Below are 13,644 nucleotides of genomic sequence, written 5' to 3'. Positions count from 1 at the left end.
TTTGATTTAGACAAGTCACTTTACTCAAATGCCATAGCTCGTTGGATAGTGATTTGCACGCATATTTTTGGTGACTTTTTTCTCTAATATCTGACTTTCAAAACTTGAAACGAATATAAAACGTTGAGGTATGAGTTGTACAACTTCTAAAAATTTGAAGATTGAACTCTACCTAATAGAAATAGACAATGCAGTTTCAAGCGAATGGAGGAAACATAGGGGGACCAAAGTTTGCTTACCCAGAAAAGTCTCCGAGATTGACGATGTATATCAAATTTTATGACATTGAAATAAAGTAAGAGTAAAGGTCGGCCCAGCAAACAAATGTTGAATGTTTGACACTTGGCTACATTCTGTGCTTCTTTCTCTCTAACTTTTCTAGTGAAAATGAAGCCAATAATTTATTCCAATGTCAACGACCTCCTTTATTTAAATATTATTATCTTGTTTTTAAGGCTATCTCTTTTTAAAGTTCAATTATAAATTAATAACGTCCTTTTAATTTGATTAGTTTTCAATTTCGCATCTAAAAGTTTGATTTTGTCAATTTTAATTTCCTCAACGAACTTTCAATTTATGTTCAATGTATTCCTTTTTTTTCACTTTTAATAAACGGTTAAATCCCAAAAAAATTATATTTTCTCTTCTTAAATTATATCTCATGTTACATTTATTTTTTTATACTAAGAGGATGCATGCTTTATTCTTTTAAATTATTCACTTTACCACCCTAAACCAAGAAAGAGTGCACACTTTCCTGCATAAATTACTTGTGTAATACTTTGCACCATATTTTATGAATAATAATTTAGAGAAGTGAGTGTGTATTCTCAAAATTTAAGGAAGTGAGTGTAAAATTGGTCATAGTTTATGGGCCGGGTAAAATGTACATTCTTATAGCTTAGAGGGTTAAGTGTAGAAGAGGGTATAGTTTGGGAAAAAAGGGGGGGGGGGGGGGGGGGGGGAAGGTGAAGTGTGCATTCTCAAAATTTAGAAGGGTAAGTGTAAAATGAGTCATAATTTAGGATGATAAAATGTAATTTTTCATAAATCCAGAAAATATAACCGTTAAATTGCATGTTTTTTATATTCTTAACACACACATTAAATTTCGTGCCAACTGGATGTTATTTATTATACAATCTATAAACTTATTTTTTATGTATAATTTTAGATTACAAAACTTGAAACTTAAACATTGATGGATGACATAACTATTAATTTTTGATTTTTTTTATAAATTTTGTAAGTATAGATGATATAAGAAGAAAATGTAATCTAGTGATGAATTTGTCAAAATTCATATCCAATAAAAATATATTGAATTGATTTGCCAAATTTTTTGCCCACTTTTGTTTTTTTTTTTTTTTTTAAACTTTTTTTTTAAAATAAAGAAAATGACCTAAATTTCTAGTTCCTTTTCTTTATTTATTTATTTTTTTAGAATACTAAATATTTTTAACACACACACGAAGAGAGGGGAATTTTTTTTAAAGAAACTTACAGTGGTGTATATCCAAAAGAGCCTATTTTATTCTTTTCCTCCATCTTTCGAGAAAGTATATCATGTTTCGATAATGCCAACTCAACATTTATTTTGGTATTTCCTATCCAATAAATGAGTGACACTTGTTTCAAAAAATCACATCAGACAACTCTAATAAATTAATCACAATCTTCTATACTATTGGGAAGATAAATTAATCATTTATTGGAGTAGTCTGATGTGGTTTTTTGAAACATGTTTCACTCATTTATTGGGTATGAAATACCAAAACAAATGCTGGTATTACCAAAACATGATATACTTTCTCCCATATTCCAGCTCTTTTAACATTCGGTGCTCAATGACGAGTAGGGAGCTGGCAAACTAGAGGTGATCTCAAGTCAAGAAGATGTATTAAAGGTAGCAAACTCAATTGTGAGGTGGCCGTGGTACTCTTAAGCTTCTCCCTCTTTCATCATTGCATTGGGACAAAAGGGATGAATCATGACTACCCAAGATTTAACCATAGACACAGTATGTAATGGTGGAGTTCTAGAATGAAAAATGATATTTATGTAGCTAGGAAAGACACGAGTTAAACATTTCAAAACTCAATTCTAAAATTTTTTGGGCATTGATAGTGATTATTAGGGAAATTATCGTGTACTCTCGGAGTACCATAAATGTATGTTTCCTCCTCTCACATGAATGGTGGGTCTCACTAATTAAATTCATGGTGGGACCCACCATTCATGTGAGAGGAAGGAGTACGCATTTATGATACTCTAGGAGTACCTAATAATTTTCTTGATTATTATATGATACGTATCAGCATGGGTAGTATACTACCTGTGCTTACATTTAAATATTAAATAATAGTGATCATGAAATGATTTTTTTTTTTAAATTCTGTTAATAAATTCCTTAAAAGCAGTAGTTAAGATGTATTTAATATTTTATTAATTTTTATGCTTAAAAAAAAGAAATTAAAGTCAAAATTTACACATATATTAAATAAAAAACACACATACAGCTATAATAAATTTGTACAAAGTTACTGTTTATAAGTAGATGCAATAGTATTTAAATCTATCAAGACACTAATTGTTTTTTGGTGTCAACAAGATTTAAATCCCAAACTTTTTATTTGGCAACAAAATTTTTTACTAATTAAGTTAATTGGAGCTAATTAAAGTGGTTTTACTTAGGTGAGCACTTACTTGATCAACAAATCATTTCAATTTTAAATGAGTTATTTGGCACTGAAATTAAGATTAGTCTTAACAAAAAAAAAAAAATCACCACATAGTATTTCTCTCTATATCTTGACTATTCTTTTTCTTTATTGAATTAAAAAAAGAAAAGAAAAGAAAAAAAAAGCAGTGAAATAGCGAATATTTAAAAGTGACCACGACAACTGCAGTTTTGAGCTTACAGCGAGATAGAGCGACTTCTTCCAGGTCAACTTCCTTTCTAGCTAGTAGTTTAGTTGCTATACTCATTTCCCTATAAATATCTTCACATTCCTCGTTCATTTCATGCGTAAACTTTCCCCAGGACAAGTCGTTTTTTTTTTTTTCTTTTTTTTTCTCTGCAAAAACTTCTAGTTCATTAATTAAGCGATGTCTTGGGCTTTGAGTTATACTAGTTCATATTCATTCACTTTTGCATCATGCACACTGCTGGTAATATTGTTACTACTGGGTTTGAGTAGCCAGAGCTGTAACGGGTTGGGGACATTTGGGTTTGACATTCACCACCGGTTCTCGGATACGGTTAAGGCAATTCTTGGCGCTGATGGGCTTCCAGAGAAAGGAAGCGTAGAGTACTATGCTGCCATGGCCCGCCGTGACCACATAATCCAGGGCCGTCACCTTGCCGCCAGTAACAACCAGTCGCCACTCACTTTTGCCAATGGAAACAATACGCTTACCGACCCCAGTTTGTCATTGTATGATCCTAAGCCACTCATGAACCTTTTTATTTTCCCTTCTTTGGTGAACTTTGATTTAAGAATTGGATGATGATTGTTTAAATAAATTAGATGCTAAGATGCCGAAGAAAAGAGATGAGAGAAATTAATGATACTGTTAACTTAGTTATTAAATTACTAATGGTCTTAAAAGTTCAAATTATTAAAATACCCTAAATTTAATCCTTTAATCACATATTTTAACATGTATATATATAATTTTGAATATAAATCCTTTATCTAATTTTTTGTATTCAACTTTATACATGCTCCATTAAACACAACTTAATATTTAATTATCATTAGACTGAAAAATGAAAATATGCTCCCACAGCCAAGGAAACCCATGCACTTTAGAATTTTTTAAGCAGTGTTTGGTAACGTTGTTCTAGTAACGTTATTTATATTTTTTGAAAATACATGTAGGTAAAAAAGTGTGAAAATACATATAATATTGTTTAAATACTGAAAATTGTTGTTCTAATTATGCTATCAAACAACCCATTAGTTTCTTGGTGACAATACCGATTTTCGTTCAGTGGCGGAGCCACATTGGGACCCAAGGGGGCCTTGGCCCCCCCAAAATATTTGAAAAAATTAGTATATATAGTAGAGTTATTTTAATAAAGAAATGTTATATTCACAATATTTTTAAAATAAATCTTAAGTGACAAGTTATTATTGGCTGTTACGTGTGTGCAAAAAAGTTATTTAGTTGTGGATTAAAATTAGAACTAATAATAACTTATCACTTAGGATTTATTGTGAAATTGTTGTAAAAATATTGTAGAGATAACACTTAAATAATTTTCCTCCAATACATAACCATATGTGTGGTTAAAATACCTCCTGCAAAAGCAGTTGTGTAGCTGTGTAGGCTACTCTCACTTTCTCATATTTTTATTTGTTCTTAAAATATTAAAATAATCAATGTATCATAACATCATAAATGTATATGATTAAAATATATTATTTTTATCATTTTATTTATATATAAAATAATATAACATGTATTTGATTGTGGTTATAGCTTTTTTTTTTTTTTTAATATTGAAATTTGAATGATTGTTTGTCTTTTATTTAAAAATCTTTAAATTATTAGTATTTTTTAAAATTTTAGTCATTATATTTAATGGGTGATAATTTAATTTGAAAAATCTAGGTTCATGGACAAGTTTAGGAGTTGGTAATTCAAAAATAATACACTTCTGGGTTTTGATTATTAAATTGTATGTACATTACTGTTAGTATAGATATAATTAATATATACACAGAAATAATTAATTGTCTAATTTTATGTTTGGCCTCCCAAATATAAATTCCTGGTTCCGCCGTTGTCTTCGTTCTATTTAGGAGTTCTTCTTTTTGCTTTGTACTAACCACTTCTTGTTTTTTGGATATTTCAGTCTGTATTATGCAAATGTTTCTGTGGGGACACCAAGTTTATCATTTTTGGTGGCATTGGACACAGGCAGTAGTTTGTTCTGGTTACCATGCGATTGTCAGAAAAACATTGCTGTTGGTTGCAATACCTACACATACCTATCATCTGGAGAGGTGCGTTAGTTACTTAGGATTTTTTATTATTTCAACTTCACCATGCATATTGCTTCTCAAGTGAATATATCTGACTTTTACAAATGATTAATCCTTGCATATATGTCCACGACGATGTGCTCGTACCAAAAAGTTTCGAAAAACAAACTCTATATTAAAAGATAGAAATAAAAACAAACACTTCTTAGCTCAACCCAAGCATGATTTAAAGATTAAAATTACGGCCTTCAGAACGGAATCAGTATGAAGGCCCAAATAGTTGACAAGCCCAGTGTAGGAAGCCCATAAAGCCCAGAATTATAATTCGATTTTTGATCAACTTTTGTTTCTGGTCTATAGACTTATTTGGACTCGAAATTAGAGTGCTTATACGGTTATACCTACGGCTTATTAGTTTATGTTTTTATGCCGTTTGTTTCAGTTTAATTTTTACAAATAATATAATTTTTAGCCTTTTGAAAATAAGATAACTTTTAATTTTTTGTCACATATTTAATGTAAAAGTTATTAAAACTGTATATTTTAATAAACATTATGTAAAAGTTATCAAAACATTTGTAGCCCCTTTTGAGACTTATATTTATGCGAGAGAAAAAAGTACTTTTACAAGTAAAAGTGAATATGTATTTCAATTATATAGTTTTTTTTTTTTTTCAAAATTCCTTTACAAGTAAATAAAAATAATAATAAAAAATTCAAAATGATTCTTAGATAGTCAAGAGAAAAAAATAGCAAAATTTATGTTCACCACCCTTCATATATACTTTTTTTACTTTTGCTTGATGGACAAAAAGTTGGTCTTGAGTCATATTATTGGTAAAGATATTTTTTTGGACTCTTCTTGATGAGATGTGGGACTTTGAGAGAATGTTTGGATAGATAAAAACATTATTTTCTATACCTAGAAAGACTTTGTTGACATCCCCCAACATTGACATTAGATTTGGTTTTATCTCTAATGAATATTTTTAAATTTTTTGATGAAAAAAAAAAAGGGTTGCCAACATTTTCCTTTGGCCAGATTCCCTTAAAGTGTTTGAATATAGTTTGTGTATGAAATCTTACGTACGTGTAAAGGTTGGCGCCAATGGGTCTCATTTTGGACTCATTAGGCCTCCTAAAGTTAATGACCCAACAGATCATAATTATGGTAAATTTCTAACGGTAAATGAGGTTATTATTTTGAGGGTAGTGCTATAGACACGTATAGTTATACAACTGTTTTACAACAAAATGTAAGTGGTAAACTATTATTAGTTTTTATTTGGATTCATTATTTACGTCATTTTTTTTATCTATCATTAGTAGGTTGCGACCTAAACTTTATTGTAAAAATGTGTGCTTATATCTTTATTTTTGTTTTAATTTGACTAATGAAGCTACTGATATTCATTACTTGATCTTTACTAATATGGACTACAGTTACATGTATTAATTTAGGGTTCAGCTCTCTCGTTATAAACTCTCCCATCTCCTCCCATATTTCCATGTCCACCATTATGCAGGATTTGCTGCAAGCAAGTTTATGGCAAATTTTTGCGCCCCCCCCCCCCCTCCTTTTTATTTCTGTCTCTCTCTTTCTTTACTCCATTCTCTCTCCAATATCATCTCTATCATCTGAGTATTGCCAAGACTAGGCCTTGCTTCACCTAAGAAAAAGGCAAATTAGATCCCTTAAAAAAAATTGTTTAATCTAATATATTAGCCAAATGATTACTTAGGTTAATTATGAGATTTAGGTTAAACAGTGAAATATCATATCATGCACAGTATCAGAAAAATAAACAACACACAGATATAATCACCCAGGAAAACTAATGAAACGAGCCATTTCAAGGTAAAAACCTGGAGAGGTTTTGACTTAACTATCCTCAAGGTAAACAAATACACTAATAGAGAATTGAAGTTTTTACAAAATATTTGACCCTAAATTTATTGCTATCTCTAGTAGTAACTTATAAACACGATCATGTGCAAGCTCCGAATCCACGGATTCTTTTCTCTTGGATTCACAACACACAAGCTCACACGCTTATGACTTTGAGATCCCACTTAAAGATTTCAGATCACCACTTGTTGATTTTGTAGTAGCAACTAGATTCCACCAGCACTTGATTGTAAATCTTGTTCCGATAGACACTTGTGGAGTTAGAAGGTACAAAATCTCTCAGATCTCACAGGAGTAACTCACAAGTCTTTCAAGAGTCTTTAAAATGTAGGGTTTTCCTTTTATACTTAGGAGTGTTGGACTGAAACCCTAAACTTTTTTGCGGGCTTAGACTTGATTTAAAATTTTGCAGAAACTGCTTTACTGCAATTTTAGATCGGTCGAGCTTATTCTTCGATTGGTCGAGCTTCACTGAATTTCAATTCTTTTTCCTGCAACTTAAATGTTCTTGAAACTTGACTTGTATTCACCTTGAGCAATGTCTAACACCTATTCTAGACATGTTTTTGTTCTCGGTTTGCCAACATAAACAAAATAGGACTCTAAACATTTAATCCTAAATCTTTAAAATCTAACAATTTGTATCTCTTAAAAAAAAAAAAAAAAAAAACCATAACAGTAAAATCAAAGAAATTTTACCAATATATCAGAAAATGAAGTTTCATAAACAAAAAGAGAGAAAACTAACCACGCAGTAGTGATGAAATCAGTGTCAAGAGGGAGAGAGACAGACGTTGGAAATTAGGAATAGAAAAATCAAAGAAATAAATTGTTGAGCTCTAAACTTTTGCGGTTGCGATTTTGATACGCAGGCCACGTTTCTTAGATGGTGTCTTTGGCATTATTTCTGATAGCTCCTTGTCATCCGCGACCAAGGGTGTTGGGTGTATTACGGTGGGTTTGCTTGCTAAAGGCTGTGAGTAATTGAGAGAGAAGAACAAAATTAAGAGAGACTAAATGTGGTTATTCTTTTGCCTTTGGATTGTTAGTCTGCTAATGCTAGGTGTCTTTCATCTATATTAAATGAAAGAAAACATGAAAGTTTATAACGGGAGGAGAGCCAAACCCATTAATTAATTTAATAGCTCAAATAATGAGTTTTATCACTTTGTGGCCTGTTCTCACAAGATTGAATTCTCATATCTCCACATGTTCGGCATCAAACAAATAAGCCCAATAAGAGCACCAATTATAGACCCTTATCTCTTTTTCTCTTTTATAAATGCGGGAAATTAGTTTTATTTTTTACCAAAACACTTTCCATTAAGAATTCAAGATACCTCCTTATTAACTCAATAAATTTTTGTTAACAACTTTATAGTTCAACCGACACTACTTAATATTTGCAATGATAGCATCCAATTTTTTTTCTCATTCAATTAATCAAATCAAATCAAAATAAAATTTTTATTATTCACTTATCCATGTTACTTAAAATGTATACTCTTAATCCTTTATCAAGCAGGAAATAAACCTCAACATTTATAGTCCTTCTGCATCATCAACAAGTGAAAAAGCTCCTTGCAACATCAGTACCTTGTGCGATCAAAATCAATGTCTTTCAGCTAGTAGTGACTGTGCTTATACATATGGCTACGTCGATGGTTCATCAAATTCTGGGATCTTAGTAGAGGATGTTTTGCACCTAATTACGGATGACAATCAATTAAAAGCTGTTGAAGCTCAAATTACTTTTGGGTTAGTTAATTTTCATTGCTTTGTTACCAAAAACTTTGGGGCAAATATCATTTCAAGTAACACAGTACCGATTTAATATAAATTTCTAAAAAATGGTTTAAAATTAACAATTGTTAGCTAAAGTGACAAAATTTCTGGAATAACTGATATTTTGTCAAATATAGATACTTTTGGTGATGAATCTGGAGTTTGGAAGGTTTTTTGTCGCCACCTGATCAAATAGGAATAATCATTAATTATATATGCGGGTTGTAAAGTTGTTTGTCTCAGTCTTACTAATTCAGTAAAACTGTAAAAGTCTCTCTTATGCAAGAAGAGAAAAGGTGAAAAAAATTCCCTTGGAAAGGTAGGCTAGGCTTGGGAGGTCATGATATTGTATACATTTAGACGATGATATTACAAGAAAAAAGTGTAGTCTTCAATATGATTTTTTTTGGGGGGATGCAATCACTAGCGGGTTTGTGTTAATTTTCTTGTAAGTTGAAGTTGCTTCTTGTTTTTTCACTGGTGGTAAGATCTGTTTAGAAAATTTTCATGTTTTGGATGTGACACTTGAGAGCGAATCCCGTTATTTTGTTGCAGTTGTGCACAAAATCTGGTTGATGGTACAGTAAACGGTTTACTTGGGCTTGGAATTGATGACTTATCTGTTCCTAGCATCTTAGTAAGAAAAGGGCTCGATTCAAATTCTTTTTCTATGTGTTTTGGACCTGATCATGAGCATGGGAGAATAACTTTTGGAGATGGTGGCAGCTTAGACCAAAAAGAAACACCTTTCACCATTATGCAATCACTGTAAGTAGTCACTTTCTCGACATTTGGAAGGGTCATTTAGTTTGGCAAGAAGACAATATCTTTGACCCCAATCTCATCGTACTTGCACTGATTTTGTCCTTGAAAACTTGTTACCAGTCCATATTATATGATCGGCCTCACTCAAATAACTGTGGGAAGCAGTAGTTCTAAGCTGGAGCTCAGCGCTGCCTTTGACTCTGGTACATCGTATACATTACTAAGAGACCCAGCTTATACATTTATTACTGAGAGTGTAAGTATTTTGCACGAGGCATTTCCTGATATCATTGGGAATAAATGTTAATGTCATAACAAATGAGTATGATTTATATTATTTTGTAGTTCGCTTCCCAAGTCAAAGAAAGTCCGTCCAGTTATCAGTCGGGCTCCATTTATTTAGATTACTGTTATGACTTGAGGTCTGGTCATCTATATCTGGAGAAACCTATTCCAATTTTAGTTTTTGTTCTGATCTTTTCAACTTGATGTGAAACACTAACTTGTAATTTATATGCGATGCAAATCAAAACAGTAATTTGAATTTCCCTAAAATCAGTCTGACATTGAAAGGTGGAGGAGAATATTTTGTCATTGATCCAATATTACCAGTGGTTACTAATCAGGTGTGCTCTCACTTTCTAGTGCGTTAATATTCGATTCCTGCTTGAGTTTTGCTAAAACTTGATTTTGTGGTCTCCAGGGCGGATATTTGTATTGCTTGGGTATTATCAAAGGTGGAGATTCTGACTATAATACCATAGGACGTGAGTATTTATTTATCAAGAACTATGCTTATTACAAAACCTATTTCAATTGATGAAGTTGCATTTTCGTGTTTTTCTATCGAATTTGGAATTTTGATTTTGTGTATTGTTTTCCTTATAAGGAGACTATCATAAAGCTATAATTTTTTCCTCAAATTCCCCGTAACCTGCTTTCTGGTTGTGATTTTTTATTTATTTATTTTTAATTTTAATTTTTTTTAATGAATTTTCAAGTTGACAAGAAGCAGAGAAGTGCTGGAGTAATTTTTGCTAATTTTTTATTTTTTGAAGAACAAGATTACATAATTTAAGGATTGATAGAAGTCATTTCGTGGGATAGATCAGAGCTACATCTTGGGTACAATAAAATTAACATAGCAAATTAGAAATTAAAAAACCCTTCTTAGCGATCCATCCTAGTTAAACCAACCATTTGAAATGATGTTTAAAACTCATTATGGCAAGATTCAAGAAACCTGTTCATTAGCCTCTAATTTGGAGATTACATGGAGTTTATATATATATATATATATATATATATATATATATATATATATATATATTTATATTTATATTTATTAAAGAATTTCAATCTATAATATTCACTGTTACAGAGTTTATATTGTAACTTTGTAAGACATTATTAACGAGTGATTCGAATAAAAAGGAGGCTGATTGACTGTATCAATATATTAACTTAGACATTAAAATTTACACTTGAACTAAAAAAATTAAACTGATTTTCTTTTACTTAGTGCATTGCTATTGTTAAACAGCCAGTATCCTAACATTTTTAAATTGAGAAAATTGTCATGTTAACAGATGTTCTTAAGAAAATTATTAATAAACTGTTTTAGGAAAGTTTAAATACTACTTTTATGAAAAATATAAATAGTTATTAAAATAATAGATTACTTTATCATGTTCTTATAAAATATTTATAAAAATAATTATTAAACTAATTTCCTTAGAACTTTTGTTAACTTTTTCAAAAGAAAAAATGCCACTTACAATATGAATTTATTTACTATTATGCAGAAAACTTCATGACTGGTTATCGCCTAGTTTTCAATCGTGAGAAGATGGTAATAGGTTGGAAGGCATCTGACTGTGAGTATAGATAGTTCAACCCTTTTCTTAGAGAATTTCAATGTTTGATTTTTACTTCTCTTTGAAAATTCTTTTAAGTGTTTGTAATAAGACCTGCTATTTCCCAGGTGGCTACAGCCCATCACACTCTCCACCAGAGTCTCCTCCAGCACCCAATCGTAATTCGAACTCTCCACCTACTAACCCATCACAGTCTCTTCCTTTTTCTCCTCCACTAGCAGCAGGGGGTCCTGGAAACGATTATCATGTACCGACAACACCTCTATCCATGATCAATCATTCACCCGAGTTGAAGTCTTTTACTTGCGCCCTCATGATGCTTCTTGTTTCTTTCTTTGCCATTATGTGATTTTCTTTTTATTTGGTGAGGCTTTTAGCTTTCTCATTCCAATCATTCGCCCAAATTGTAAGCATTGATGGCTTTTATTTATTTATTTATTTTGTTGGTGTTGGCTCTGGAAAACTATTTGAATATGTATTGTTTGAAAATTCACGGTTTCAATAATTGCTAATATGAAGGTTGGAGTGTTCAGTAATTTCGATTAAAAGAGAAATTGTGTTCTATTTGGCTAAAATTTATTTCAATAACAAATTCCCAAAAATGACATATATATTATATAATTGTTTTTTCCCCTCGTTAATTTACACGAGCTAAATAAAAGAAAAGAAAAAAAAAAAACAATATCAACAACTTATATATTTATTATTAACCCGACCCCTTCAATTTATGTTCTCAATTGCGAACAACATCTCTTAAAAAGAAGGTTACTCCTTGCTAGTTCAAAACTGTTATAGTCATAGCATTCACATACTCTTAGGGGCAAAGCCAGAATTTATCTTGGGAGGGGGGGAACTTTAGTATATTCTATATGCATGCATTGATATATAAATATAAATATATATGTTTCTCAAAAAAAAAAAATATAAATATATATATTACTTGACATAAAAAAGCAATACATATATTTTAGTGATATTTTAATGTAATAAGACTTACGTAACAATAGCATTTTCACTATATTTTGTTCATTATCAATAAAGAACTTTTTGCATGAATAAACCTTTTATTTTTTTTTTCAAAGTCAAAATGCCACTTACAAATGAAAATATTTTTAATAGTTAAATAGATACTAAGTACAACTTATGTAATAAATTTATGTTCTTATGGAATTATCTCAAAATGTTTTAGGGATTCAGCATGCTTTAATATTGTTATTTGTTAACTCTTAAACCTTTTTTTTTTTTTTTTTTTTTTTTTTTTTTTTTTTTTTTTTTGTTGTTGAGAAAAGTGTTAACTCTTAAACTTAATCAATCAATTCTAGTGTCTTTTATTAATTTTCCGAATGACCCCCAACATGACTTTTTACATACTCTTCAGGTAGATTTGTCTTAGTTTTCGATATCATATGAAATTTACATACAAATACTGTTAATTTGTTTCGTTTATATATATTGTAAGGACACGATTCGTAACGAACCGTAACAGTGTTGGGTTCGCACGTAAAAAGACCCAAACAATATCATTTGTAGAGCGTGGGTTTGAAAGGCTAGGCCTTGGTCGCCAAACGGTGGGTTTTTCGTGATATCCATACATGGTTAAGTCGTCTTCGCCCTAGGAGTCTTTCTCCTGGAGGCGGGCTGGGAGGTTCTGGTTTTTGGCCATTTTTCCCAACCCCTTCTTTGAATTGCTTTCTTTTCCTTTTATACTAGCCTGTGTTTTTTTATCCTTCGTCCACGTGTAGGATCGACATTCCAAGGCGGATACTTGTCCCATCAGCCCATACCCAGAGTGGTTGTGGGTGGTTGTAAAAGCCTGAGAGTATGGCTCTGTCAGGTGCAGAGTATTGAATGGCAGTAAGGGCAGCTTTCCCCGGTTGTTATACTTCCCAGCGTACCCTTTTCTATGGACGCAGATATTTTAGATTTTTTCCCCAAGCTGTCTCTATGTCATTTTTGTCCCTCCTTCCTGTGAGACCTCGGACATGCCTAGGACTGAATCGTCCTCGGCTGTATCCCAAGGTTATTTTGTACTTATATTATCGAGCTTGGGCCATAACCCTCCTCGGCTTGGGCCTTTGGACCCCCACAAATAAATGGACCTGGCCCACAAATTATTGGGCCCCACAATAGCCCCTCAAAACCCTGTTGTCTGACCTCTTGGTCGGAGAGGGGGGTTTTGGTAACACCAAGCCTTTATTACGGCTCATTTAATTCAGCCTTTCATTAATGTTGGCGGTTCTTCATTTGCCTAGGAAATGTACCGGTCTACGAGACATTCCTCTGAACTCACGCATGACGCATTCTCGCCGTTTGA

The 13,644-nt window shown here is 31.7% G+C and overlaps 1 protein-coding gene across 1 annotated transcript; it reads left to right on the top strand.

Moving 5' to 3' along the window:
• The first annotated feature begins 3,108 nt into the window (after positions 1-3,108).
• LOC115950470 (aspartyl protease family protein 1-like) lies at positions 3,109-11,679 on the top strand. Its single transcript, XM_031067665.1, has 10 exons — positions 3,109-3,437; positions 4,865-5,015; positions 8,429-8,661; positions 9,244-9,456; positions 9,574-9,709; positions 9,799-9,876; positions 9,975-10,079; positions 10,157-10,220; positions 11,259-11,336; positions 11,483-11,679. The coding sequence occupies exons 1-10, from the start codon at positions 3,109-3,111 to the stop codon at positions 11,677-11,679; spliced, it is 1,584 nt and encodes a 527-aa protein (XP_030923525.1).
• The last annotated feature ends 1,965 nt before the right edge of the window (positions 11,680-13,644 follow it).

Source organism: Quercus lobata, chromosome 6, assembly GCF_001633185.2.
Source record: "Quercus lobata isolate SW786 chromosome 6, ValleyOak3.0 Primary Assembly, whole genome shotgun sequence".
Classification (NCBI taxonomy): Eukaryota; Viridiplantae; Streptophyta; class Magnoliopsida; order Fagales; family Fagaceae; genus Quercus; species Quercus lobata.
The sequence above is the reverse complement of the archived record's forward strand: the minus strand, read 5'-3'. Positions and strand labels throughout refer to the sequence as shown.